Source organism: Neofelis nebulosa, chromosome 2 (genome assembly GCF_028018385.1).
Source record: "Neofelis nebulosa isolate mNeoNeb1 chromosome 2, mNeoNeb1.pri, whole genome shotgun sequence".
NCBI lineage: Eukaryota > Metazoa > Chordata > Mammalia > Carnivora > Felidae > Neofelis > Neofelis nebulosa.
In genome coordinates this window covers 62,421,109-62,448,347 of record NC_080783.1, presented here as the reverse complement: position 1 = coordinate 62,448,347, position 27,239 = coordinate 62,421,109, and the positions used below count along the sequence as shown (strand labels likewise).

The 27,239-nt window shown below is 37.1% G+C and overlaps 1 protein-coding gene across 4 annotated transcripts in view; it reads left to right on the top strand.

The window, feature by feature from the left end:
• Positions 1-2,084: 2,084 nt before the first annotated feature.
• ERICH2 (glutamate rich 2) overlaps positions 2,085-27,239 on the top strand; it is a 37,341-nt gene continuing 12,186 nt past the window's right edge. Inside the window, exons 1-8 of one of the 4 annotated variants that reach the window (XM_058714380.1) lie at positions 2,085-2,227; positions 2,347-2,920; positions 3,036-3,081; positions 10,914-10,962; positions 11,442-11,478; positions 13,851-13,946; positions 16,008-16,156; positions 19,471-19,658. In XM_058714380.1, the coding sequence (XP_058570363.1) occupies positions 2,355-2,920; positions 3,036-3,081; positions 10,914-10,962; positions 11,442-11,478; positions 13,851-13,946; positions 16,008-16,156; positions 19,471-19,658 (1,131 nt within the window). In that variant the 5' untranslated portion in view covers positions 2,085-2,227; positions 2,347-2,354. Of the gene's footprint in view, positions 2,228-2,346; positions 2,921-3,013; positions 3,082-10,913; positions 10,963-11,441; positions 11,479-13,850; positions 13,947-16,007; positions 16,157-16,654; positions 16,766-19,470; positions 19,659-27,239 lie in introns of those variants that run through there. The other 3 variants (XM_058714389.1, XM_058714397.1, XM_058714406.1) reach the window with 3 other exon arrangements.

Sequence of the window (27,239 nt, the reverse complement as noted above, 5' to 3'; positions counted from 1 at the left end):
TATCAAAGATTTACTTACAAAGATGTTCATCAAAACCTTATTTTCATAATTACTGCCCACTACTTTAGTTTTACGGTTGGATAGGCCTAATATACAGTAAGCACTCAATAAATGTTCTTGAAAGAAAGAATTACAGGAGAAAAGTTGGACATTTCCATATTGGAGACTGATTGACTAAATTATGAATAAATTGTGGTTTATACATATTATATAACATTATATGGCCATTAACATTGTTTTGAAGACTTTTTAAAGACATTGGGGAAGTGTTAAGACATTGGAGAGAATGTTAGGCAAAAAGAGATGCTAACCATGTATACAACATTTAATACAAACTTTATAAATATATGCACATGAAAAGACTAGAAGGAAAAAAGAAGTTACTGACTGAAATGGTTTTTATTTTTTCTTTGTGTTTCTCTGTATGTTGCAAATTTTCTATCATGAACACATATTACTTTTTCGTAATCAAAAAAACACCAAATGTTAAACATTTTTATGATGTTCTGCTAGCATTCAGATCTGTATTAAAAATTTATCCATTAAAAACCATGGAGTTTAATAAGAGATAGTTGTTGTGGGGTAATTCAGTATCTGTATGAGTACTTGGCTTTGCCCCTTCACTTTGTTAGAACAAATCCTCACTACATAGATACTTTGGGTAATTTATTCAGTGACCTAAATTCAGGAGCCAGAACTAAATTGTGCTCTACTTTTGAGTATTACACCAATAATAACTTTTGCACAAAGGTTATAAAGGGAGGTGAATTACTTCTAAAGTTACTCAAAGATGAAATGTGATATTTTTTTCATCAGAGAGAAATAAGATAACTATCATTGGTTCAAACAGGCACTTTACCTAAATGATCTTTAATCATTTCACAGCTATCCTGGAAATAGGTACTTTTATTCATATATATAATATTATAGTAGAAGTAATAATAGCTAAGAGTTATTGATCAATGGTCATGTGCTAGACTGTATCAGGGACTTTTCTCTCATTTCATATTCTGAGCTACCAGGGCAAGTAGTGTTATTATCCCCATTTTGCACTTGAAGACCTTCAGGCCGAAGGTGGAAGCCAGAGCTGTCTAACCACTCCCCCACGTGGAGAAAATTTAACGACCAAGGTCATTAAACCATTTTTGCCCCTTCTTTCGGGAAGAATACATATTGAAAACACTGCATTCTACAAATGGACTTGAGCTCTTCTGTTGAGGGAAAGAGGGGTAGGAAGAGGAAGTTTAGTTAAATTTGAGGTTTCCTTACATTTCTTTGGAGTGGGATAATGGAAATAGCCAATCAGATGTTACTTTTTTATCAATACTAAACAAATTCATCAAAACTAATGTTTCAAAGGCATTGAACAATAAAATGAATTTCCCTTTGTCTTGATTGAATGAAAAGTCTTCAAATTTAAGACATCAGCTATGTAACGGTGTTCCTATAATAGTGGAGATAGTGGTTTTCTATGTCCGGATCAAACTGGGTATGCATTTGTCTGGGACTCATTGAGTTTTTTATTAAAAAAAACAAAAACAAAAAAACCCACAACTTACATTCTGACTTTTTTCCTTTGCCTCCTCCCCTCCATCTAGGAATCCAAGGATATTGAATGTGGACAGACGATTAGGATAACTTAAAGATAACCAAATCTCTATATATTCTTGGTTCCTGAAATGGTCCATTCGACTGGTTCTATTATGATATTGATGATAAAATTTACCGCTTTTAAACCATCTTCTACATGTCAGAGTAGTATATACTTTGTTATCTGAAGCACAGTATCATCTACCAAAGTACACATTCCCAAGAAGGCACCTAACCCCAGAAGTTAAATAGGGATTATACTCCATATATTGTGGCTACTTAGTGAAATTCGAATCCAGATTTGATTCCAAAAAAACGGTCATCCTTCAAAACCTGTCGCATAGCAACAAATCGATCCTAGAGACTTCCCGATCCCAAATGGAGAAAAGCAACCAATTCCTTCCTGGAAGCCAAGCTTGAGGCACAATTAGAATTTTCTAATAGAAATGCTCCCCCACCCCCTTTTGTGACCAAAGCAGTTATTTAAGCCGTAAAACCTCCCATTGGCCAAGCTCAATTTCACATCCCAGGACGTGGCCTCCGATGCTGTGAGAAGAGGGTCTCTGTTCTAATCACTCGAATCTGATTTCTGGGGAATCAAGACCCCCAGGAAACTCATTTTCTTGGGCGACCTCAGGTTGGAGACCAAATCCTGCAGGCGACATTTGTTCATCCACATCTGGAGATAACCCTTTCTCCCAACTCAAGACTTCTTTCATCCCCACCCCCACTTTTCCCTCTCTCCGCCAAGAATAGGTTCAGTTATGGACAACGACATTCCAATCTCGCTCCTTTCTTCACTTCTCAAAGTAACGAGTGCACGTCCGGACGTGTGTTCGAGATTGCATGCATCCTATTCGCAGCGCGACGCAACCGCTGGGCTCTCGATAACCCGGGTTTCTCGCCCCGCCTCCTTTGTGATTCCCAGAGCCTGCTCCGCCCACGTCCCGCCCCCGCCCTGCCCCTCAGCCCCGCCCTATGTTCGCTCTGCCCCTCTACCCGGTCCTGGACTGGCTCAGCTTCCTCAGCCTGGCCTCGCAGGCCTCGCGGGGTCCCGTCCTGTCCCACCTTCCCCTGCCCGCTCCCTCCACAGCTCCCCCGGTGCGGCCCGCCTCCTTCCTGGCCCTCAGTGTCTCCCCCAGCTCGTCCCGCCCTCGCCCCTCTCCTTCCGCTTCCCTGAGCCGCAACCAGGGCTCCGGCAGCGCGCGGTCTCGTCTCCATGGCGACGCCGTGTGTACAGCTACCAGCTCAGAACACCGCGCGAACCCCGAGCTGGGCTGGCCTTCGGTATCCGCCCTGAGGAAGGGCGGTGTGAAAGAACCACGGGCAGGTAAGAGGCACCACGAGTGCCCTCTTCCCACCCTCGCGTGCAGCTCGACCCAGCCCTGGCCTCCCGCTCCCCCAGGCGCCGCGCCTGAACACGTCAACTTCTCTGCCCCCTCCAGGTTCGGGCTCTGGGGCTCCACGGCTGCCGAGGCGGCGCTCGAAAAGGTAGGATCCGCGGGGCTGGTGGGGCACCTCGCACTTGGCTTCCTCCTTTGTCTGTAGTCCGGCACTCAGGAAGAGATATAGTATTTGTGTCTACTTGGGTGTGAATGATAACTGGGCAGTTCTAACAGGCGGTCTACACCACCATTCTCTGACCTGCCCATTCGCGTGCACCAACTGCTCCCCTCCCCTCCAAAAAAACCATGCAAATGGCCTTGTTGCATCGCAGAACTTCCAGCTACTCCATTTGATCCTCGCGCCTCTCACCCCCTTTAAAAACAAAACAAAACAAAAAACACCTTTTTTTCTTTTACTTGTTTTTTTCTTTTTACTTGTTATTTGGGAAACCGATTAATGGTCAGTAGGAGCCAGCATTCACTGACTGTACTTAAGAGTCATTACTAGACACAACTTGCCCGGCCATAAAAAATTCTTCTGGAATTTGGACAAATTGTTGAACCTCCCTAGACCTTGTTTTCATCTTATGTAAAATGAGGGGCTTGGACAGTGAATCACTTCTAAGGTCCAGTCTTCAGCCTTCTATGAGGTAATGAAATGGACTTGAGATTTCCAAAATCAAGATGCATGGCCTTTGATTATGAAAACTACTCTGCACTGTGCCCCAGTGACACTTAAATTAGCACGTGGAATAATTATAAATTTGTTGTTTGACTTCCCAGAGGGCATAGGTGAATTGCACCAATTTGTTCTTATCCCCAAGAGACTCCTGGAAGTTGTTTTTTTTTTTTTTTAACGTTTATTTTTGAGACAGAGAGAGACACAGCATGAACGGGGGAGGGGCAGAGAGAGAGGGAGACACAGAATCGGAAGCAAGCTCCAGGCTCTGAGCCATCAGCCCAGAGTCCGACGCGGGGCTCGAACTCTCGGACCGCGAGATCGTGACCTGAGCTGAAGTCGGAAGCTTAACCGACTGAGCCACCCAGGCGACCCTTTTTTTTTTTTTTTTTTTTAAATAAATCTGAAAAAGACACTGGAAGTGTCTTTTGTTGCATTCTCTTAAAACCAAATCCAGTGATCCCCAAATCCACCTTAATTTTTTTTTTTACTCTCAAGAAAACAAAGATTTTTACAGAGGCGAATTCCAACACCTTTGTAGGGATTCCACTGCACTACAGAATTCCAGAGCTTCCTACCCCCTCCCCTCACCACCACCATTTGAGCTAAATGTTCAATGTTTTCTCCTTCTTTGCTCAATCCAGTCTCAAATTGAAAGCGCTTAGAACTGGCTTTCTTCGAATTTACCTTCAGCATTGTCCTTGCTAGGTGGTAGGTAGTAATAATGGTAATAGGAGGAGGAAGAGTTGTAGTAGTTATAATTACAGTAGGAGATAGGTGCTATTATTTATTATAAGCTATTTATATTAATCCTCATATAACTCTATGAGACAGGTAGTATTTAGTCCTCATTTTACAGTTGAGGGAAGTGAATCCTAGAGAGGTTAAGGAACTGGCTCAGGTTCACACAATTTGCTGAGATTTGAGCATAAACAATCTGACTCCAGAGTCTGGGCTCCGAGCTCTACATTATGCTGTAAAGGAAAGATGTAAAATATGTACGTAGTCACTTTTAAATATGAATGTAAATGATAGATGATCATTAAAACCATTTTTATATACATTTGAAGCTGTGCAATGAAGATTGTCCTTGAATCCCATTGTGTCCGTACTAGTCTCCTCTAGGATAGAGGATGGTGCTTAATCAGCTGTCGCCATCACAGTAGCAGGGCCTGAGCATGTGGCTATTTCTTAATTTATCCTTTGCATATTAGAATTCTAGGTGGCATATAAAAACAAATAGCCCAAAAGGAAAAGATAATTGCGCAAATGGAATGGAGGAAAGTGTGTGTGTGTGTGTGTGTGTGTGTGTGTGTGTGTGTGTGTGTCTTCCAGTATTACAAGAGAAACCTAAAATGAGAATTTTGTGAAATGTGAATTTTGAATGCTGGTAACTCATTTTATAAAAGGTTTTTTGAAACCTACAGAATCCAAAGAAAACCTTTTTGGCCCACCCTATTGGCTGCTGGTTAGTGAACATTTACCTGGAGGAGTAAGGGAATGAGATGTTTTAAGTTTTTTTTTTTTCTTAGCACTAAGTCTATAACCTGGTGTACATATCTTAAATTGAACCAATCACATTTCAGGTGTTCAACAGCCACATATGTCTAGTGGCTACCATATTGGATCGCAAAGCTCTAGTTTAATACTTTCTTTTCTTTTGCTTTGTTCCTTCCTATTCAACAAATATTCTTTGGGCACCAGTTTATGAGGTGCTTGAGTTTTTCAGTTCCATTTCAGCTAGTCCAAAAAACTAGCTGAACCAACTGAGCCTTTGACTGGAGTTTTTATTGAGAGAGTCCGTTTTTCCATAAATGCTACAATCATATCATATAAAACTCGTGTGTTGTACCATGTGTAGAAAATCTGTATTCATGAGAGACAGGGAGCTCACCTGCAGGGAGAAGCTGAAATGAACAAGGGCAAACCCCCATGCCCCTCCTTGAACATAGCTGTATCCACAATTCCTACTTCCACACAGCTTGGATATTTAACTCAACTCTTGGATTCTATGAGCCAACACTTTTCTTCTTTTGCCTAAGCTAACTTGAACATGGTTTCTGTAACTTGCAACCAAGAGTCCAGACCAATACAGCTAAAAAGCCAAGAACTAAGCCCTTTCTTTTAGAAATGAGCCCATGATGTCCCCCACCCTGACCCGTAAAGTACATTTTCATTTACAAAATAAATAGTTTTGAACATACCTAATCACATAATTATGTCTTTATAAATCACTTTGTCATGTACATTTTATATATTTACTTAACTGGGTACATTTATCTTTTGATTAGCCATCTTTTGACTACCCATCTTTCTATATTAGTCATTCAGTATTTTTTCTTTCTTTTTTTAAAAAATTTTTAATTTTTTTTTTTTTTTTGAGAGAGAGAGAGAGTGTGTGAGTGGGGGAGAGGCGGAGAGAGAGGGAGATACAGAATCCAAAGTAGGCTCCAGGCTCTGAGCTGTCAGCACAGAACCCTCTGCGGGGCATGAACTCACAAACAGTGAGATCATGATCTGAGCTGAAGTTAGACACTTAACTGACTGAGCCACCCAGGCACCCCCCACCTGCCTCTTAAATGTTGGTATTTCCCAGGATTCTATTCTTGGCCTAGTCTTATTCTACATGGGCCAGGCCATCCATTCCCACTTTTTCACAGCTATCCCATATATCATCTTTTCTCTTAAGTTCTAACTCTCTTTAACAGAATGGAATGCCACTTGATTTTAGATGACCTACAGACATCTCCAACTCAGAATTTTCCCCAAATAAACTCATTATCCCCCCTCCCCCTCCCCAGAACGTTTCTCCTCTGGTACCCACATCTTAGTTATCCATACTAGAATCATCAACTTCTTTTCTTCTCCCTCACTTCTATGCCTAGTGACCCTCAGTTTTACCTCTCTTTTGTTCCCAAGTGGCTTTGTACATCCTCTTTTTTTCCTCTGAACTAGGATTTGGCAAATTTCTTCTGTAAAGGGCCAGATAATATGCATTGTAGGCTTTGTGGGCCATACAGTCTTTGTTGAAACCATTCAGCTTTGCCATTGTATCCTGAAAGCTGCCATTGACATTGTACAAACAAGCATGTCTGTTCCAATAAAATTTCATTTATAAAAGTAGGCAATGAGTCATATTTGGCCCAAAGGCTGTAGTTTGCCAGCCCCTCTCTAAATGATTTCAGTAGCCTTTTAAATGGTTTCCCCCACCTCCTTCTCTCTCAAGTTTACCCTCCACAGGGGGGTAAGATAGTTCTTGTCATATGATGATGCTTCAACGCTTTTGTTTGCTTTCCATTGCCTACTGATTAAAACCCAAAATCCTTAGCACATGGTAATTAATGACTTTTAAAGTTTGTTCCCACATATATATCCAACTTCATCTGTTTCCATTTTCTAAGACACTGCTTAACTATTCTTCCCATTCTGTTTACTGCCTACTTGACTAATGAAATGTCACATTCATTGTGAAGCCTGACTCTTGCTTCCCATAGCAGGTAGTACAATACCATATTCTAGGGATGCTGGTAGAAATCATGATACCTGGGGGAATATAGCAAACCTGGAGGACATTCCTCAGAACTGGATTCTGGAACTGGAAAGTTGTTCGGGTACAGTTCTGTTGACTAGACTCTCTCTTCCTTTGTCTTTCCAATTATGTCTCCATTGCCTGCTGACTCTCCTTGGGTAACTTCCCATCTGTGAGCTCAAAAGAAGGGATTTGATTGATCCTGTTTGGGCAATATGGAAAATTACCTTAGCGGGAAGCATTTAATTCAGTACTTTGAATCTTGGTCTGTCCTATATATAGAAAACTTAGTACTTGTTTCCCCTATAAAATTCTGAGCTTCTCTTAGCTTCTCTTGTATTCCCAGAGCTTATCACAGACATGTTTGTGCTAAGACACATAGTAGGTATTCAGCAAATATTTATTATAAATAGACATTGAATATTGGGACATGAAATAGACATGGAAATTGGGAACTGTCATAACTGTGTTGTTCTCTTTACCACTGGGACTATTGAAAGACATCAGAAGAGTCTGCCCATGTTCCAAAAGCCAGAGGGTATACTTGGTAAAGACTCAAAGGCTAATTAACTGAATGTTGTGATGTTAACATTAACCATATACAATAGAAATTAATATATAAAGTATGCATGTATATACCATTCTTTCTGGATATTATGACCTCAATTTGACTAGGGGCCACTGGGTGGAGAAGAGAATTGAAGTGGCACAAGGCCGACATACAGCTTACATGCCTGTAAGAGGTGGATAAACAGAGGTAAAAATGGTGTTGTAAATTTTTTGAATTGCTTTTTAAAAAAGATATACATTTATTTTGTTCAAAGTTCAAGAGATACAAATGGGCATAAAATAAAAATCTCCCTCCCACCCCAGTCCTGCAACCATCTCTTTTTCCTCCTCAGAGTCAGCCATTATTGTGTTTCTTTTCTGAAAGCATTTCCTTTCAGAGATACCTTTTGCATACCAATTATTATTTGAAAAATACATATTATTTCTACAATGGCTGGACCTCTTTCAGCTTAGTTTAAGCCACTGCTTTAACTCTACCTGTGTTCTCAATGACTCTTTTTCCCTGGAGTCAGTGATCTTTCTAGGCAAGTATCATTACTTTGAGGCTTTGGTGATTTTTTTAAAATTAATTAATTAAAAGTCCTCAGAGCTAGTCTGCTTGTCTCAATCACAGTAAAACCTTCTCTTTGTTTCCCTAAGCAATCTTAACCAGCCCCATAGGACATCTTTGCAGTTTTTCCTTTAGATAAAACATCAAGTTGTTTGTACAGCATCCCTCCTATGTGCCAGGTGCTATGCTAAACACTTTACCAAATAATCCTATTAAATCTATACAATGGTCCAATGAAATTGGCACCACTGTGATTCCTGTTTTACACATGGAGGAACCAAGGCCTAAAGAAATTAAGTAACCTACTGAAAGCTTACATGAGAAGTGGTAGAACTGGGCTGTGAATCCAGTCTCTTTCACTAAAGAACCCCAACTCTCAACTATTACTCTGTACTGCCCTCCACCCCATAGAGTTCAATTTTATGAAAGGAAATTAAATGGACATTTCCTAGATAATGATAAATCCAGACCTAGCAGAGCCTGGGTTTCCATCAAGGGCTGGGATCTGCGCATCCTAAATTTTTCTTTTACCAGGTGAAAAGGGGAGAATTGTATGCACTGATGTTTCATTCAGGTAAAGAGTAGAATGTAGCAATCTGAAGAGAAAGGCTGTAAATGTAAAGAAGATGTCTATCCAGATATATGGGTTTCCACAGGATTGTGGAAATCAATAGAAAGTACTTCTCTGGACAGAACATCTTGGATTTCTTTTGCGAAGGCCTTACTTGGTTCCTTATCGCATTGTTTCAGCTTTTGAACTCTATTGCCCTAGAGAAGTAGGGCATTTATGCTAGAGTTTGGTCTTCTACAACTCTTTGTCCCAAAAAGATGCCTTGCTTTTCTGATAGACTTTAGCTGTCTTTAAGTTTCTCAGAGGGATAATCAGGTGGATAATATATATACAATGTGTGACTTGATCAGAATTCCCCAGAAAACAAAGCCTGAGGCAGAAGTTTATGTACTAATGCTTTATTCCAGAATGCAGATCAGCACAGAGTGAAAATCATTTTGAGGCGGACAGATTTATAAAGAGAAAAACTCAATATAAAATAGCAGTTCTCTTTTGTTGTCCACAGTTTTGGCCCTGAATTTTGTATTCCAGAAATCCTTAGTGGATACCACTACTACCAATTTTTTCAAGTCTTGCTTGGGATGTAGGGACAACAAGTGTTGGGGAAGGAGGGCAAGTGAATTGTTATTTATGAAAAATTTAAGTGTGCCCTCTCTCATACTTAAAGCAAAAGCAAAAACACTTAAAAGTTGGTTTTTCTCTTTACAGTCAAAATTAAATTTATCCAAATATGTAAAAGGCTAAGTTATAGGAAAATTTATTTAGGGTAACCTAAGAAAGCTAAACATTAACAGAGAAAACCTAAGTACTAATAAGTACATAGGGGAACTTAAAAGGTAAGAATTGTATTTTAAAATGTATCTTTTTGGATAAAATCAAAGGTTAATTTCTAAATGTATTTGTTGAAATAATATTTTATTTAAAATACTCTTATCTTCAAATACCATGGAAAAATTTCTTATTCTGGCTTAAATACACTCTATGGAGGCGTTTTTCATAACACAGATGAATTGGATGTGGCAGATAGTTTGGTTTATATATTGTTTTATTTTGTTAAAGTAGGGGAGAAAAGTGGTGTTGTAAACATGAGCCAAGCTGAATTTATGATTTCTAGGGTCAGCTCAGTAGGAAAAGGGAGTCCTTAACCTGCTGTTGATTGTATTTGGATCTGGATCCAGAGTCCAAGTTATGTAAAACCAAAACAGTAACAGAATTAGAGGCTTATTTAATACATCAGTTTTCTAACGTGCAATATTATTCCTATAGCTCTTTTTTTTTTTTTTTAACGTTTATTTATTTTTTGAGACAGGGAGAGACAGCATGAACGGGGGAGGGTCAGAGAGAGACAGGGAGAGACAGCATGAACGGGGGAGGGTCAGAGAGAGAGGGAGACACAGAATCAGAAACAGGCTCCAGGCTCTGAGCTGTCAGCACAGAGCCTGATGCGGGGCTCGAACTCACAGACCACGAGATCATGACCTGAGCCGAAGTCGGATGCTTAACCGACTGAGCCACCCAGGCGCCCCTCCTATAGCTCTTTTTACATAAACTCCAAGATGAAATGTGGAGAAGGGGAAGCGTTAATTTCTCTAGACTTTTTTTTAACCCAATTTCATAATCCAAAAGAAAGAGGTTTTTCAGTTAGGATGGAAGTAACACTGCTAAATAAATTCACACACACACACACACACACACACACACACACACACTATTTAATACCCTTCTGACAGAATTCTGCATTGTTTTATTTATATTCTAAATTTGTATAGTGTTTAAAGACTTAGGAAGTTTTAATATTTTGGGTTTTTTTGCAGGAATTATCAAGACAGATGCTGTAAAGATAAGACCATATATAAACTATTTTTTAGGATACTTTAGATCTCTTTTACCATCAGTTTATATAGTTTTTGAATAATTCAGTGTAAAATTACATTTTAGCATAGATAATAGAAATGTTTAAAGTCTACATAAATTATTTCAAATACCTCAAACGAAAATAATAATGATAATGCTAGTTTTAATTTCTGCTTCTATTTTAGGTACCAAAATATAGACAGAATGGCAGAGTGCTAGTGTTTGATCCAAAGGGTAAATGATTTATTACTTTAAAAAAAAAAAAATGTGGGGCGCCTGGGTGGCGCAGTCGGTTAAGCGTCCGACTTCAGCCAGGTCACGATCTCGCGGTCCGTGAGTTCGAGCCCCGCGTCAGGCTCTGGGCTGATGGCTCGGAGCCTGGAGCCTGTTTCCGATTCTGTGTCTCCCTCTCTCTCTGCCCCTCCCCCGTTCATGCTCTGTCTCTCTCTGTCCCAAAATAAATTAAAAACGTTGAAAAAAATAAAATAAAATAAAAATTAAAAAAAAAATGTTTCATCACCATTTTGTCCTAAATATTAAGAAGATAGTCTACTGGAGTGATTGAATGTGATTGAAGTCTTAGCAATTAAATCCTTTAGTATATTGCCTGTCATTCAAAAACTGCTTAAGTATATTTACCAATCAGGAATTCCTGTTAGGAACATTACTACAGATAAAATACTGAGTTGTGTTTTTCTTTTCTTCTCTTTCAGCAAAAGTGATGCTTGAACCAAATGAAGCAATGTCAGAGTAAGATGTCTCTGGTTGTGCAGCTGATCTATCACATGCCTTTTAAGCAATTAGAACTAGATAATGCAATCATTTGTCACCCAATTAAATTTGAAAGGCCAGAAATGCATGGATTAGCACTTTAATTTTTGCTTCAGTCAAAGCAGTTGTTACTTTAGATAAAAGGACATTTAAAATGAAAAATGATTTTTGATAAAAGTCTAGAGGTATAAATAATATTCACTTCCACTTTTTAAATGCCTAAATACCAAGTAATCAGTATTTTACTTATACAACTTTCATTGCTCATTCCTATTTCTTCTTGGTACTTGCTTATTTCTTTCAGAATATCCCTTTAAATTAATATTTACTTTAAAGATTATTTACTATGAGATGCATCATTACTACTAAATAAGGGAAACTAATCGCCCTAATTAGTTGAAGGGACTGGTGTTAAAAAGAATCATGGTTCAATTTCAGTATAGTAGCTAAATATTCAGTACTTGCTTTGTTCAAGGCACTGATTCTGATAATTCTTCAAAGCCCTTCCTATTATGATCATCTCCTACCTCCTGAAAAAAAATCCTATTTTTTATTCCATGAAAAATGACACTTTGAATGTTGATCGTAAAACACATTCATAGATATCAATTATTAACAGATTGGTAGAGTGGTGCCAAACTGATATTATTTGGTTTATTTTGAGTATAATTGGCTGGAAAATTGTTTACCTTATGAAATATATATTTTAATTTTTATATTGTCAAAGCTAAAAATGAAAATTACAGTTCACCTTGGCTTTTGTTGCAAATTATATATTAAATACATGTGTTTATCTTAAAAAGAAAGAATGAGGGTACCTGGGTGGCTCATTCAGTTAAGTGTCTGACTCTTGATTTTGGCTCAGGTCATGATCTCATGGTTTGTGAGTTCAAGTCCACGTCAGTAGCCTGCTATCAGCGCAGAGATTTTCTTTCTCCCCGTCTCTCACTGACCCTCTCCCACTCTCTCTCACTCTCTGAAAATAAACAATAAAAAATAATTTTTAAGAGAAAGAATTTATAACACATAAAAGACAGAGAATCTATGTTTATTTCAGATTAAGTGTTATAGACAACCAGAAAAAATAAATGTCCCATTACATATATCAGTCTGCATGTAAATGTATTAATCTACATGTAAATATCTATATTTAGTATCTACATGTAAGTATCTATATCCTGTTACATGGTTGAAGCATATTTAAATTTTAAAATGTAAGAAAATTTTAAGTCTTTGAGGGAAATATGATATAACTTCAATAATAATAGTAGGTCATTAATGAAAATAAAATTACTATTGTATCTGTGAATACTGATGTTCATAGACTGTGATAAGTCAGCAGCATTGGAACTGGAGCAAGGGGCAATTCACATCCTGAGTTAAACCCCAGGGATAAATCAAATGCGGCCTGGGCCAAAAATAGAAAAGCAGAGTGATTACTTGTTCTCTTGATCTCATGAATAATTGTATCTGCGTGTCAAACTAATTTTTGCAAGGACAAAATGATCCCTTTTTCACGTGCAGAGAAGAGTTTAGGTTTGGTTTGATTGTTGTTTGGAGTGAGGGAGGAGGAGGAAAATGGTTAGTGTAGCCAGTGAGATTCACAGGTGTGTGGCTTTGTTACCTATGTACCTTACCCAGAGTTTAAGGTAGACAGGGCCACCAGTCCTGGAAAAATATGATCAAGTAGGAAAAAGGAAAATCATAGTGGACCTCTGCTTGAGGAACAGTGTACCTGCAAAGTTGATGAATTTTCTCCATATAGATGTCTTTCCAGGAGTTTCAAACTTCTCTGCATGCAAAGCCCATATTTATTATTTCCTCTTTTCCCCATGGATCCCATGTGTGAAAGATTTTGTCTACTCAACAAATTGAACTTAATTAGCCATTTTCAGCAATAAAAATAAAATATATCTTTAATGCCAGATGAAATTTTATAGATCTTGAACCTTTGATCTGTTGGGCTTTGAGTCAAGATTAAAGATGTGGGGGAGGGGTGGCACCTGGGTGGCTCAATCAGTTGAGCATCTAACTCTTGATTTCTGTTCAGGCCATGATCCCAGGGTGGTAGGATTGAGCCCCATGTCAGGCTCCATGCTGAGTGTAGAGCCTGCTTAAAATTCTCTCTCCCTCTTTCTCTGCCCCTCCTCTGCTCTCTCTCTCTCTCTCTCAAAAAAAAAAAAAAAAAAAAAAAAAAGATGTGAGGGGAAATGGCTGAAGTAAATCCATAGCATAGCATTCAATTCTCTGAGGTTAAAAAATTGTGTCTATAGGTTTTCCATAATCGCATGTTTTATCCTTCCTAAAATGAATGACAAGTTATTTTCTTATTTCTATTTTTATACTTTAAGTAAATGCCTCTTTGGACGCAGACCAAGATTGGCAAGCAAACTTTGTACCTCGCCAACACAAGTCTCTCTAAATGTAGCTAGGACGATCTCAGAAAAGTAAGTTTTAATCAATTATGGTTTTAGGCCCATGTTTGACAACTATAAATAATTTTAAAACAAAGTTTAAAACCTAAAATTACTGAAAAAATTATTCCAATAGAAATTTGGGACCATTTCATAAATATGCCCCAAACTCTTAAGATACTAAAATTTAGGTTATCTACCTTCCAGCACAAATATTTCAGTGTCGTACTTGACTGACTCTCTAACCTAAGTAGAAACTAAATTAAATACCTTCCATTTCCAAAGGATATTACATAAAGTAAAAATTTGAATTTTTCTTCAACTGTAACTGTATTTGAATTAAAGAAAACAAATCTTTTAGAGTATACTAGTTATCTATTTTTCTTAAGTGGTTAGAGGCATTATTACCAATAATGTCACTTTCTCAAATGGAAATCAAAAGATTAAGTTGAAAAAGGCATTGGACTTTGGGCCTTTGATTCTTTGAAACTACATATGAGAAAGACTACAGAAGGTGAGCAGAAAGGGAATTCATATTTTACTGTTAAAATGATTTTTGTCAATTCTCATGTGTATTTTTATGGCATGTTCACTGCTTCCAAATAGTAATATCCCATTTAATATCAGGCCATTGAGTATGTTGGCTTCCTCCATGTTGTGTCACTAAGGTTATTAGAGGTATTTCCAATTACTTAAATGCCCAGAACTATACCAGATAAATTCCCTTCCTTAGGGATATAACTTAGTGAATATGCAAGTAACATGTTTCATAGACTCTAAAGCATACATATTTTCTTCACATTTTAACATCTCTTAAAATTGATTACATCTTACACTTAAACTTGGCAGTGCTTTTTCTTTTTAAATAACAGTATGTCTTCTAATAAATACATGGTATCTTAGATTCAATGAAACACTAATTCGTGGAGAGCGGGGAGGCAGTAAAGCTCTTTTATTTAGGTTAGATATTAGAGCATATAAATTCTAGTAATCACTTGTAGCAACCTTTGGCATAATGGGAATCTCACCAGGCTAGAAATTAAATACTTAACTGATTTCTCAAATTTTTATATGTAGAGTTTCTTCTTGGATGCTTTCTTTCACAATTAGAAAATCAAGGAAGGCAGAGGCAGACCAAATGTAAATTAACTTTGCATTTTTCATTACCAGACAGGGGTTTTGCTTTAGAAGCATATACTGAGGAAGCCAAGATTCTATTCCCTCTCGGTGTTAAGAATATCAGGAATTAATATCAGGAATTATCAAGCTGTCCAGCCTGTTTGCTAAATCACTGTACAAGATCACTGACTTAACTGTACTCACGTTCTGGATTCACATGTCAATAACTTTGGGGGGAAAATACTTTACATCTTTTTATATCTTGACATGCAAAACAGAAGTTGAATTTTCTTTTCACTTGGTAAAGGAGACATATTAAAAAGAATCTTAAGACCTCAGAAAACAGACTTGGGATTCCTTTTCCACCAGCATGAGTACCTATCTTTGTAAACAGAGTGCACCACTGTCTTAATGCATTATTCTTGACATGAAGTTTCAGGCTGAAAGGCTGAACGGGAAAATTAACCCACTTTTATTTCAGCTACTTAATGGAAAGGCAGGCTACTTTATGTTATGACCAAGGGTTGATCTTAGTGTTGGACTCTGTCTCTGAGTGTAGCATTTAGCAATGGTAAGAATTGATTGGTAACCTAGAAAAAACTCAAGGCTAGTGTTCCTAGTTTTATTCCAATGTGTTGCAGTGATGTGCCAAAGACATTCATATAATTGAGTGCTTGTATGCTCTACGTTAAAGAATTCTGAAAAGATTTTAAGAATCATTACACAATGACAGATGCCAGATAGAAATAAAATTATAATTATCAGTAAAAATTATTTTTAATGCTTTTCCACAAAGAAGATATTACATTTTAGCTATTTAGTTTATTATTGATATATTGTGTTTGTATTGTGTGTGTGTGTGTGTGTGTGTGTGTGTGTAAGCACGTGCGTGCATATGGATATGAACCCATACGAGGCTTTAAACAAAACCGTGACCTAGGAAAGTATTTTTTCACTATTTATTTTAACATTTAGGAAGGAAGTCTCTTCAAAAAATATTGAAAATACAGCCTCTTTAAGGAATACTGAAAATAGAGCATCTTCAAAGAATATTGAAAATAAAGATACAGAAACAAATCTACAGTCTAAGCTATGGTCATCTTCCTTCTTAAAAGAAAGCATAGGTAATAATCTTTTATGTGAGTAAATGTAGCTTCTCTTTGAGCCCTCTTCCATGACCTTTGGTATGCTGACAACTCTGTAGGTCTGGAGCAAATCAAAGGAACCTGTGCTATAATTTTTGAAATTCATGTTTCAGATGATTCTGATATGCAAGTATGGCATCCATGCTATACATTATATAAAATGGTAATGATGAGGCATTTTAGAATGGATTAAAATACCAATGAAAGCATTAACTTCCATTCATTCAACAATGGTTTATTGAGTACCATGACTGTTTTAGAAGCTGTGGATACAATAGTTGGCAAATAGGCAACATCCTTGCCTTTATGGAGTCCACATTCTAGTGGGAGATACTCAACTATTAAATATAAATAATAAACAGAAAAATAAGACAATGACAGGTTGTGGTAGGTGCTATAATGCAAATAAATGGCTCAGTGTTAGTAAATTGAATGAGACGGTTCCTGTGACATCCCATGAAGTCTTTAATTCCCTATTATGACCTTACCCTGATGACATCAGCGTGATGAGTCTTGAACAGACCGGGTACCCACTGGAAGATCAGGGTGGCTGTGAGCTGATGGAGACTATTAATGAAACAGAAGCAGGTAGATGGCCTGAAGAGCCCAGCCATCCTACTCTTGGAAGGACTGGTACCTGTTTTCAGGGTAGCATTTTTTGGTTTAGGCAGGTGTTTGCTGTGGAGTCTGGAGTTTTATCAGCTTTTTGATTTTTTGGCCTGCGTTTTCCTAACATTGTTGTCTCTTGAGATCTCCTCCATTTCTTCATTTTATTTCCGACACAAGTGTTTCTACATGATTTGGAGTAGCTAATGGCCAAACTCCCGTCCAAGAAGGCATCTCACAAGACTTCCAGACACTCAAAATCTTACAAGAAGGCAAGGTTTCACACAAGTTCAGGTTGAAACTGTGAAAGACCTTGGTAGAGCCAGAGCAGTTGACAAGCTCACTCAGTAGTATTTCCCAAAGAGATAATTTTAGGAAACACATAGTAACTTTTTAAAAAAATTAGTTTAATGATAATATATTTCAGTGTATGTTAGAAAAAGGTAAGACATGGTCATGAATATGGATTCTGGAGCCAAACTGACTCCCAGATCCACCACTTAATTAGTGGCATGAAGTTGGGTGGGTTATTTAACCTCTCGGTCTCTCTGTTTCATCTAAGAACAGAGTGAAAATAGTACACACCTCATTGAGATGTTGAGAGGATTAAATGAGTTAATATATCTAATGTTCAAAAGAGTAATGACTTATAATGTTTGTTGGGATTATTATATGTTATTTTTATTCGTATATCCATCAGCTTCATGGATGGTAATATTTGTGATCTGATAAAACTTATATGTTAAAAAAGTAGATTCAAAGAAAAATACTGAATAATTAGTATAGGTGATACTCATATGGCAAAAATAGATGCAGATAATATAAGAATTGAACTGTTGGAAAATGTTCCAGTAGATTGTGTCATAGAGACTTTACTTCTTAAATATTTCTCTAATCTACTTCCCCCCTCTCCATCCCTATTTTACCAGTTCATATTAGTCATATTTCTCACCTAGACTTTTAAAAGAGACCTCTAACCTCTCTCCTTGCTCTTTTTATTTTTTGGTCTCCCCTCAAATGTACTTTCCACCGTCCTGACCAAGTGTTCCTCCAGAAATGCAGATTTGACCATACTTGTTTTCATACTTAAAATCCATCATTAGTAGGGTTTACTTTTAGGGTATAGTCCTAATTCCAAGGCTCCTGGCCCATAAGATTCCATTATCTACCTACCCCTCCAGCCATATCTGTCACCATTTTAGTCTCAACCTTGACTCCTAAGAAGTGTCAAAGCGCTTTGAGGCACGTTCTTGTTTCTGTGTTGGTTCATGCTGTTTCCTCTCCTTAGAAAAACTGATCCACTCAGACTGGGCAACTCCTGACCACTTTCCAGGTTGGCATGGGGCCTTCCTTTGTTCTTTTGTTTATTCCACACGTTTTTATCACCGTACTTTCATACTGTTTTATCACTATCCATTATGTTTCTGACTCCCCAATGAGAGTGTGAATGAGTACCCTGAAGTCAAGAACTGTCATTTTTGTGTTCCTGGGACTCTACATAGTGCTGGGCACTGAATGGGTAGTTATTAGTGCTTATTTTTATTTTTCAGTCATCTGCATTTCACCATAACTATTGTGTTTTGACATTAGAAAAATCATTACTAATGTTATGTAACTTCTGGTTATAGCTAGAATACTTCACATGTCTCTTTTCTTTTTAAAAAAAATTTTTTTTTAACGTTTATTTATTTTTGAGACAGAGAGAGATAGAGCATGAACAGGGGAGGGGCAGAGAGAGAGGGAGACACAGAATCGGAAACGGGCTCCAGGCTCTGAGCCGTCAGCACAGAGCCCGACATGGGGCTCGAACTCACGGACCGTGAGATCATGACCTGAGCTGAAGTCGGCTGCTTAACCGACTGAGCCACCCAGGCGCCCCCACATGTCTCTTTTCTAATTTGTGTGTGTGTGTGTTGAGAGATAAAGAACTTTATTCTCAAGTATCCAAGCAGTGACATGACCTGCCTGAGAAGAACTATTTTCTTTTCAGCCTCTCCAGTCTTACTTTTACTCTCCAGGCTCTTTATTTCATATTTACCTTCCTATAAGAACAATTTAAGAAATGTATTTCTGGAGATAGAATAGTATTCATTTCTTTTTTTTCTTGAAATCATATTTTATATAAACAAAACTGTTTTCCATTTACTATTAAAATTTTAAGAGCCAAACAACACTAAGATTAGTTCAATGTTTTGGGTTTGTTTTTTTCCCTCTTGGTAGTTGTATTACTTTTTTTTTTTTTTTTTTTTTTTTTTTTTTTTTGGAAGTCAGGTAAGTTCATTGCAGTGCTGTTTAGTCATGAAAAAAATAAACCCAGAACAGGGAGCCATATAGTATATATACATTTTAATTTAGGAGTAACCATTTTTAATTTTTGAACTTTTCAGTATTGATTAAATTATGTATATTCTGGGGTACCTGGGTAGAGTGTCTGACTCTTGATTTTGGCTCGGGTCATGATCCCAGGGTCACGGGATCTAGACCTGTAGTGGACTCTGTGCTGAGCATGGAGCCTGCTTAAGATTCTCTCTTTGTCTCTCTCTCTCTGTCTCTCTCTGTCTCTGTCTCTCTCTCTCCCTTTCTCTCCCTTTGCCCCTCTCCCTGGCTTGCATGTTCTCTCTCTCTGTCTCTCTCTCTAAAATAAAAATTTAAATTTAAATTAAAAAAATATGCATATTCTATTTTAGGTCAAGTGGGCAAAGATGCAGTCCTTCAAGAGCAGGAGAAAAATAATAAACGTTGCCTTCAGGATATTGATGATAAGTTATCTGAATCGACAGATGATGATGGTGAAGATGATACCAGTGATGATGATAATGATGAAGACAGTCACCCTAATAAGGATACTCATGCTCCATTAGAGTTAATGGCAGAAGTAAGTTTAACTTGTGCATTATAATGTAAGAAAGTTAAAAATATTAAAATAAGTAGTGTATAGTCTTGAAGATTGAAAAAATAGTAAAAATATCCTTGCCCATGTACAGATGCTTACCTAGCTACTCATCTCTCTTACTACCTTCACGAAGTGAGAGGTGAGAGAAGATTCTGGAAGTGACTTATTCTGCCCAAGGCAGAAACAGGAATAAAAGTTTGGGGACAAAACTCTGCAAGGACTGCTTTAAGGGATGCTTTCTACACAACTGGGCACCATGCTAGTTATTGGGGATATTTAGAGATAGGTAAGAAAGATAAGTCTTTACCCTTGATAACTAACAGGTATATATTATGTGTATAGTACAATTTATAATAAAATGAAATCTGTGCTAGTAGAAGTATTTATGAAGTTCTCAGGGAATAGGGAGGATTAAGTGACTGAGAGTAGAAGTAGGAGAAATGGGATAAAGGAAAGATTTTTAGAAGAATAGTCATTGGAGTTTTAGAAACTTGAAGGAAAAGGGAAGCTCAGGAATTCATCAAGTAAACAAGTAGAGATGGCATTTTTGGCATAGGAAGCATGTGCAAAGGCACTGAAGCCTGAAACATCACATGCAAAAGTTGTACATAAACGTTTACTGATAATTCTATGTAGAAAAAAGCAATTTTGGGGCGCCTGGGTGGCTCAGTCGGTTAAGCGTCCGACTTTGGCTCAGGTCACGATCTCACAGTTCGTGAGTTCGAGCCCCGCGTCGGGCTCTGTGCTGACAGCTCAGAGCCTGGAGCCTGTTTCAGATTCTGTGTCTCCCTCTCTCTGACCCTCCCCTGTTCATGCTCTGTCTCTCTCTGTCTCAAAAATAAATAAACGTTAAAAAAAAAATTTAAAAAAAAGAAAAAGAAAAAAAAAGAAAAAAGCAATTTTACCCCAGTTGTGGTATCACAGTCTACCTTTAGTTAATATTATACGTCTTCATGTATATTGTAAGAACTTTATAACAATATATTTTAATTTCCCCCTTCTTATTGTCATGCATTTTACTTCCATGTATATTATAAGCCCTGTAATACATTGTTACTATCTTTATTTTAAATGGTCAGTCCTCTTTAAAAACATTTTTTTAATTGGAAAATATCTTTTTTGGAACACATTTCTGGTGTTCTTCATAGCTTTGTGTAGAACCCAATTTCCACCTGATACTATTTTCCTTTTACCTGAAAAACTTCTTATGGTTTCTTTTGTATAATGTAGTTCTGTGAGCAGTGAATACTCTCAGCTTCTATCTGAAAAAGTCTTAATATCTTAATTAAAAAAAACTTTTTTAATGTTTAATTTTGAGAGAGAGAGAGAGAGACAGAACATGAGAGGGGGTGGGGCAGAGACAGAGGGAGACACAGAATCTGAAGCAGGCTCCAGGCTCTGAGCTGTCAGCGCAGAGCCCAAGGTGGGGCTTGAACTCACAAACCATGAGATCATGACCTGAGCTGGTTGGAGGCTCAACCGACTGAGCCACCGGGGCACCCCATCTTCATTTTTAAAGAATGTATGAGCTAGAAATTTGTAGGTTGCGAGGTGTTTTTGGTGCAGACAGTCCCTGACTTTTAATGGTTCAGCATACAATTTTTCGACTGTATAATTGTGTGAAAATGATATGCATTCAGTAGAAACCATACTTTGAATTTTGAATTTTGATTTCTTCCTTACCTATTGACATGTTGTATGATTACTCTCTCATGTTGCTGGGTAGTTGCAGCATTCTGCAATTCCCAGCCAGCCACGCAATTATGAGAGTAAACAACCAATACACTTACAACCATTACATTTTTCACTTCCACTATAGTATTCAATAAATTACATGAATTATTCAATACTTCATTATAAAATACATTTTGTGTTAGATGATTTTGCCCTACTATAGGTTAATGTAAGTGGTCTGAGCATGTTTAAGGTAGGCTAGGCTAAGCTATGATGTTTGGTAAGTTAGGTGTATTAAATGCATTTCCAATTTATTTCAACTTATGATGGGTTTATTCCCATCATAAGTTGAGGAAGATTTGTACTTTGAAAGCTGTTCCATTGTCCAATACTTTGCATAGTTTCAGACAAGATGTCTGCTGTTATTTTTGTCCATCTGTATATGTTTTTTTCTCATTATTTAATTTTTTTTCTTTCGTATTATTATTTTTGGCAATTTGATTACAATATGACTTGATGTGGTTTTCTTCACATTGCTTCTGCTCATTGAGATTCTTGGGTCTATGAGTTTATAGTTTAAACCAGATTTGAAAATGTTATTAAGTCTTCAAATAATTGTTTTTTTAACCTCTTCTCTCCCTCTCTTCTGGGCTCCAAGTTACATGTATGTTAGACGACCCAATGTTGTCCCAAAGGTCATTGATGTTCCTTTTTTGTTTATTTTCTGTATATATTACATTTTAGAAATTTCTATTGGTCTCTCTTCAAGTTCATGATCTTTTCTTATAGTTATACTCTACTGTTAATCCCATCCTTCCTCCCTCCCTCTCTCCCTCTTTCTCCATATATGTGTGTGTATAAAATTTCAGATATTTTATCATCTCTAGAAGTTTTAAATATTTTATATCAGTTATTTCTCTCATCTATTCATATATTACTTTTAAGCATATGACATATTTATAATAGCTATTTTAACGTGCTTGTCTGCTATGCTATCGTTTTTGTCAATTCTAGGTCAGTTTCTGTTGCCTAAGTTTTCTCCATTATATGGGTCATATTTTTCTGCATCTTTGCATGGCTAGTAATTTTTTTTTACTAAATCATAGACATTAAAAATTTTATATTCTTTGGTACAAACTTTTGTAGTTTTCCTTTAAATATTTTTGGGCTTTGATCTGGGACATAGTTGGGTTTCTTGGAAGCAGGTTTCTCTTTTTGAGTCTTATCTTTCAAGCTTTGTTGGGAGGGTCCAGGGTAGCCTTTATATTGTAGGGACAGCACTAAGGCAATGCCCTTATGAGGACTCTTCCCAATGCCCTGTGTATTAAGAGGAACTTCTACTCTGGCTGGAGAAAACATGAGCTCTGTTCAGCCCTGTGTGCGATTCAGTAATTGTTCTACCTGCTCATTCCAGCAATTCTTTCTCTAGCCTCAAATAGTTTCTTCATACTCATATGCAGATGAATTCCAGCCAAAGACTCAAAGAGACACCTCTGCAGATTGCTGGAGCTCTCTTGAAAATATAACATTGGCCTCTCTGAACTCCAAACTGTCTTTTTTCCACTCCAGTCACTGGTATCTGGTTCCTTCCTGCCTGTGCTGGTACCTGGAAATAGCCCACACCTGTAAACTGAGGTAGTAATAGGACCCATCTTGTTTCTCTTCTCCAGATCACTATCCCGTAATACCTATTGTCAAATTACTGAAAACTCTTGTTTCATACATTTTGTACAGTTTTATGGTTGTTTAGGAGGGAGAAAAATCTGATCTCTGTTAGCTCCATCATGGCTAGAAGCCTCAATTAGAGTTTTAGCATAAAATGCTAAAGTGCTTGCCTTTTAATATAATTTAACCGAAATGCTAAGCCATGGAATCATATAAAGAAATCAGACACATTTGCCGTATTTTCCTCTTAGAATAAAGCATATGTAGAGAGTTTTGAAACTTCCTTAATATTATAAGGTGTTTTAGCAAGGGAGAAAAAAATTGATGCTAAGCATTGGGAAGATTTTACTTAACCTCATCCTTTGACTGAACATCTATATCATTCGTGAATTATAAAGCATTCAAAGACCCTATTTGCCATAACCAAACTATTTGTAGTTGCTCATTTTATTGCTTTTTTTTTTTTAATTTTTAATTTTTTTTTTTTTTTGAAGGAGAGAAAGAGCATGAGCAGGTGAGGAGCAGAGAGAAAGGGAGATACAGAATCTGAAGCAGGCTCCAGGCTCTGAGCTGTCAGCACAGAGCCTGATGTGGGGCTCAAACTCACAAGCAGTGAGATAATTACCTGAGCCAAAGTCAGACACTTAACCAACTGAGCCACCCAAGTGCCCTGTCACTATTTCTTTTGTTTTTTATTTTTTTTAATTTTTTAAATGTTTTTATTTATTTTTGAGGCAGAGAGAGAGGGAGACACAGAATCCAAAGCAGGCTCTAGGCTCTGAGCTGTCAGCACAGAGCCCAATGCAGCGCTCGAACTCACAGACTGTGAGATCATGACCTGAGCTGAAGTTGGACTGAGCCACCCAGGCACCCCTTATTTCTTTTCTATTTTTTTTGACATTAAATTATAAAAGTAATCCATGACTTCATTTTCAGATAAATATTCAAACAATATGAGATTGCTTATTTTCATATGTTATGCTGTATCTGTGCATAAGATCTTTTGTTTTCAGAATGCATCTCTTTTTAAATTCTCAACTTTTATTTTCAAAATTTTCAAACCTACAGAAAAATTGAAAGATTAGAGACAAACCAAGAAACAGACCCATAACTATAGAGAATAAACTTATGGTTACCAGAGGGGAGATGAGTGAAGGGATGGGTGAAAGAGGTGATGGAGATTATGGAGTGCACTTGTGATGAACACTGGGTGATATATGGAATTGAATCACTATATTATCTACCTGAAACTAATATAACACTGTATGTTAACTGTATTGGAATTTAAAAAAAACAAAAACAAAACATAGTTAACAACTAAAATCACAACATGAATTTTGATGGAATCCTGCCTAGAAAAAAATCTTAAAGACAATTAAAAAAATTTTAAAGACAAATTGGGAAGTCTCAATTTGAATGTAATATTTTATTACAGAATTACTGTTAATTTTCTTAGATGTGATAAGGGTATAATGTTACACTGAAGCATGAATTTATTCTTAGGAGACCCATGCTTGAATATTTCAGGGTGAAATTTTACAATGTCTGCAACTTTCAAATGTTTCTGTGAAAAATATCTAGACTATCTACACCTTACCTATCAAAAGAGAGAGATAAAGCAAATGTAGCACAATGTTAAGAAGTGTTGAATCTAGGTAAAATGTATACGTGTGTTCATAGTTCTAATCTTTCAATTTTTCTTTTCTTTGTTTTCATCATACGTGTACCCTTTGATCTGTAATATTCCATTGTATATAATATACCACATCTTCTTTATCTGTTTATCTATCAGTGAACACTTGGGCTGCATCCATAATTTGGCTATTGTAAATAATGCTGCTATAAACATAGGGGTTCATGTATTGCTTTGAATTAGTGTTTTTGTATTTTTTGGACAAATACCCAGTAATGCAATTACTGGATCATAGTTTAGTTCTATTTTTAACTTTTTGAGGAACCTCCATACTGTTTTCCACAGTGGCTGCACCAGTTTGCATTCCCACGGACAGTACAAGAGGGTTTCTTTTTCTCCACATCCTCTCCAACACTTGCTGTTTCTTATGTTTTTGATTTTATCATTCTGACAGATATGAGGTGATACCTCATTTCAGTTTCAGTTTGCAATTCCCTGATGATAAGTGATGTTGAGCATCTTTTCCTGTGTCTGTTGGCCATCTGAATGTCATCTTTGGAGAGATATCTGTTCATGTCCTGCCCATTTTTAACTCGATTGTTTGTTTTTTGGGTGTTCAGTTGTATAAGTTCTTTATATATTTTGTATACTAACCCTTTATCAGATATGTCATTTACAAATATCTTGTGTTCAGTAGATTATCTTTTAGTTTTGTTAATTGCTTCCCTTTCTTTGCAGAAGTTTTTTTTATTTTGATGTAGTCCCAATAGTTTATTTCCCTTGCCTTAGGAAACATATCTAGAAAAATGTTGCTATGGCCAATGTCAGAGACATTACTGCCTGTGCTCTCTTTCAGGATTTTTATGGTTTCAGGTCTCATATTTAGGTCTTTTTTTTTAACCTTACAATTTTATTTAATATTATCAATGTAATATAGGTAGTCATAGTTTTAAAAAGTGTCATTATTCTCTCTTTCTTGAAAACTACTCTGGTTTTTTTATTTTTTGCACGTACCTTTTCATTTTTTAAAAATGTTTCTCCATCCCCCCACTTTCAATCTGCAAGTGTCTTTAGGTCTGAAATGAGTCTCTTGTAGGCAGCATGTAGATGGGTTTGGTTTTTTTTATCCACTCTGTCACCCTATGTCTTTATTGGAGTGTTCATTCACGCTCAATGTAATTATTGATAGATTTGTATATATTGCCATTTTGCTACTTGTTTTATGGGTTTTTTTTTGTAGTTTTTCTCTAATCCTTCTCTTGCTCTCTCTAATGATTTGTTGGCTTTCTTTAGTGATATACCTAGGTTCCTTTTTCTTTATTCTTTGTGTATCTATTAGTGGTTTTTGATTTGTGGTTACCATTAGGTTTGTATATAACATCATCTGCATATAGCAGTCTATATTAAGTTGATGGTCACTTAAAGTTGAACCCATTCTTTATTCCTCTCCTCACCGTGTTTTAGGTATATGGTGTCATATATTACAACCTTTTATTTTGTGAATCCTTTGACTGATTTAAAAAAAATTTTTTTTTTTAACATTTATTTATTTTTGAGACAGAGAGAGACAGAGCATGAACAGGGGAGGGGCACAAAGAGAGGGAGACACAGAATCCAAAGCAGGCTTCAGGCTCTGAGCTGTCAGCACAGAGCCCGACGCGGGGCTCGAACTCACGGACCGCGAGATCGTGACCTGAGCCGACGTCGGCCGCCCAACCGACTGAGCCACCCAGGCGCCCCCTTTGATTGATTTTTTACAGAAATATTTAGTCCTACTACTTTTATGTTTCCTACTTTTCATACTCTCACGTATGTTCTTTCTTTTCCACTCAAAAAGTCCCCTTTAATATTTCTTGTAGGGCTAGTTTTGTGGTCATGAACTCCTTTAGTTTTTGTTTGTCTGAGAAGCTCTTCATCTCATTCTATTCTGAATGATAGCCTTACTGGATAGTGTTCTTGGCTACACGTTTTCCCCATTCAGCACTTTGAATATATTCAATATATTCCACTTCCTTCTGGTCTATCCACTGAAAGCCTTATGAGATTTCCCTTATAGGTAACTATCTTCTTTTCTTTTACTGCTTAATTTTTTTTTTCTTTATTACTACTTTTTGCCATTTTGATTACTATGGTGTGGACCTCCTTTGGTTGATTTTGTTAGGATCTCTGTGCCTCCTGGATCTCTGGGTTTCTGTTTCCTTCCCCAGATTAGGGAAGTTTCCAACTATTATTCCTTCAAATAAATTTTCTGCCCCCAATTCTCTCTCTTCTTCTTCTGGGATCCCTATAATGTGAAAGTTATTATGCTTGATGGAGTCACTGACTTCCCTAAGACCATTCTTGTTTTATGTAACTCTTTTTTCTCTCATTTGTTCAGCTTGATTACTTTCCATTACTCTATCTTCTGGATCATTCATTTGTTCCTCTGCTTCTTCCAGCCTGCCATTTATTCCATCAAATGTATTTTGATTTCATTTATTATGTTCTTTCTCTCTTATTGGTTCTTTTTTTTATCTCTGTGTTGAGGGTCCCACTGATGTCCTCCACCTTTTTCTCAAGTCCAGTGAGTATCTTTATGGTCATTACTTTAA